The sequence below is a fragment of the Camelina sativa genome, chromosome 15 (assembly GCF_000633955.1).
Source record: "Camelina sativa cultivar DH55 chromosome 15, Cs, whole genome shotgun sequence".
NCBI lineage: Eukaryota > Viridiplantae > Streptophyta > Magnoliopsida > Brassicales > Brassicaceae > Camelina > Camelina sativa.
The window spans coordinates 9,475,284-9,478,353 of NC_025699.1; the positions used below are offsets into that span (position 1 = coordinate 9,475,284).

The 3,070-nt window shown below is 36.1% G+C and overlaps 1 protein-coding gene across 1 annotated transcript; it reads right to left on the reverse strand.

The window, feature by feature from the left end:
• On the reverse strand, positions 1,763-2,996 carry LOC104746201 (F-box protein ETP2-like). Its single transcript, XM_010467621.2, has one exon. It carries the CDS (start codon positions 2,977-2,979, stop codon positions 1,795-1,797), a length of 1,185 nt encoding a protein of 394 aa, XP_010465923.1. The 5' UTR covers positions 2,980-2,996; the 3' UTR covers positions 1,763-1,794.

Genomic DNA, 3,070 nt, shown 5'->3' on the forward strand with positions numbered 1-3,070 from the left:
GGTTTCAAAAACAAACATAAAACGTAATAAGAAAGAAAAAATCATGCAGTCTCAGTAAAAAAACTCAGTGTATTATATGCCCACACACACATTACTGAAGTTACTAGAAGAATTTTTGTTTTAATTATATACTGTTGCTGCTTTTGAATAATTTGAAAATCAAAGGGAGAGTTCTCAAGTTTTTTTTTTTTTTTTGTTAGCAAAGATCAGAGAGTTCACAAGTTACGCAGTCGCATGCATAGTCACCTCACAATCCATCAAAGCTCAAAAGGGAGATAAACAACCCTATAGTTCCTTTAAGGCTTTTACAATCACTTGTAACTCAATCATAATCTATTCATAGACACATTGAGCTCAGATTTGATCCCGTTTCAGTAGTTGTTTGAACCATAACGCAGACATCTTGGGGTATCTCTTTAAGTCCTTCTAATCCACGTACACAATTCCAAACCTACGCGGAGGAGAGAAGTCATTAGAACATATACTATAACAATTTATCAGAAAGAATCATATACCAATACCAGATTCATTAGTTAATTCAAAACCTTGAGGTATATCCTGATAACCATTCGAAATTATCAAGCAATGACCACGCGAAATATCCAGTTACATTGGCTCCATCGTCTACGTACTGCCTTTTTAAGCTGCGCTAAGTAGCCTCTATAATAATTTATTCTCGTTATATCATTTAGTCCTTGAGCTAGAGTGATGTTGCCCGGATCATCCATACCTACGAAGATAGTATTCAAATTTTAATACTCAACACTTCTATAACAAACAAACAAAAAGATTAAACTCAAGACTTTATCGCTAGAATACCATTTTCGGAAAGAATCATAGTTGGGTTACCATAGTGTTCCCTAATGTACATCAAGGCCTTGTACATTCCCCATGGTTGGTTATATAACCATTCCGAATGTGCCTAAATAAATTTAGATCACTTCATAATCAAACACTAGTAATTTAAGAGAGTTAGCAATAAACAAAATAAATTATATATATGTATCTCACCCACGGGCCAATTGGTGAATAAACTGCGCCATTGCTTGCAAGTAGATCTTAACGGTTTCAGAGATATGGCCTGAACGCGATAGAATATCTCCTCCAACAGATCCTGTGAAAGCTCGAACATCGACATCGTCGTAGAGCGCCGGTGGCTTTTGAGTTTTTGACTGATTGTTTAGGGTTTTCAGTGTTTTGCTCTTCTCTTATACGTCTCGTTAAATGTATAAATTATAAGGACCAGTTTTATTATGGGTTTTATTGTTTGTTTGGTCTTAATAAATATGGCAGCAACTCTAATCTTAGGATGTTTTAGAGTAAAATTGGAAAACCACACTCTTTTTGTTTACTTTTTTTTTCAAATATCCCTTTTATTACCCTTTAAAATTTATTTTAAATATATAAAATTAATAAAGATAACCTTACTTAAAGAATAATAATTAACCAAAAAAGTAATAAAAATATATTTTATATATCAAATTAATTAACTTATTGGTGATAATTAAATGTTTTTGTTTTACAAAATTGTTATATAACTAACAATTTTTAAGATTTATGATACTAAATATTTTGAAAAAATAATAATGACTAAAAAAATCTACCGATGTTAAGTCATATGTTATCATCATGATGCAGATTTTGATGATCGATCTGCATGTATATATAAAAAAATGGATAACAAAAGAGAGTGTTTTTGCAAAATGGTATAAAAAAACTTATAATTTAAACTAATTTATATGTTTTTATCCATTCTTATTAAAAACATATAGGTGAGGTTAGTATACTAGACTACTAACATTCACCTCTTTTCCTTTTGCATCCAGCTCGCTTGATTTGAGCTCGCTCAACTTGAAAAAGACTTGGAACATAATTAAAAATAACAGGCCAACATTCCATATCTTTGTCTACGCCAACATCAATTACTTTGAGGTCGTTGTCCTCCCCAAACATGGATATCTTGTCTACACCAAAATCAACATTCAAGTTCAGCCATGTCTCAAACCACACGACAAATTTCTTCTCCTCGTCGAGCAAGAAACTTCCAAATTCCGAAAGTTGACGATCAAAGCTCACATCCAATGCTAAGAGCTTGGTCCAAGAAATTGCTTGGCTGGAGTCATCATCAATCTTATTTGTCACCCATATCTCAGTCTTGGATCTTACACCGAGCTGAAATAACACGGAAAGCTTATCTTCTCTAACAGCGGATAGAGAGGCGGCTACGTAATCAAGACGAGACTGATAGGGAAGAGGCAGACGTTGGGATCTCTCCGTTGAAAAATCAAATCTGAGCAAGTAAATGGTTCGGTCGGATATGGGTCGGCCTTGACCTTCTTTAGCAATCCAATAAATGTTTCCTTTGAAAGACACGCTGCGACAATTAGAGTAATCAATGGTCCAGCCTGGAGCGATATCATGATCAACAAGCCTCCATGAATCAGAGTCAAAATCGTAAATTTCCGAATTATTAGTACCACGAGAAAAGTTCAATACTTTGTAGCTCTTACGGCAGGAGGAAGATTTCTTCTTGTCTTGGGAGTATCCGAGGACAAAGTGGTGGCCTTCGGCTTCGATCCACCTGGCTTGGCCAGTAAACGGGTTCCAAACCACGATTTGAGATCCGTATCGTGGGGTGCATAACAATAAGCCATCGCAGTGAGAGACCTGAGCTATATCGAACTGACGTGAATTGTTAAAATGCGGATCTGGATCTGGTAGGCTAAGCGCCCTTTTTACCTCTACAAATGGAGGAACATCTCCACGGACGCTCATCGGACTAATCCCGAGCTCCTTCGTCAACATGAGAGCTCGAAACTCCTTCGCGGCTTTATCGCAGTGTTCTCTTACGAATCTCCGGTCATCTTTGAATAAACGGTTCCATCGTTTGCTGGTACTTCGTAACCGTTTCATGGATGTGGCCGGAACCCGACACAGTATCTCATCTACCAAATCGTTTACAAGCTCCGGTATCGCCATTGATCTCAGTTTCAGACTTTCAGCTGCTGCTGTATTAAAGTCTTAGGTCTTTTTTTTTTTTTTTTTTTTGGCTTAAAAAAAAAGGGAAATT

Excerpts from the sequence above, each read along its gene's own strand:
- LOC104746201 (XM_010467621.2), bottom strand. The coding sequence starts at position 2,979 with ATGGCGATACCGGAGCTTGTAAACGATTTGGTAGATGAGATACTGTGT.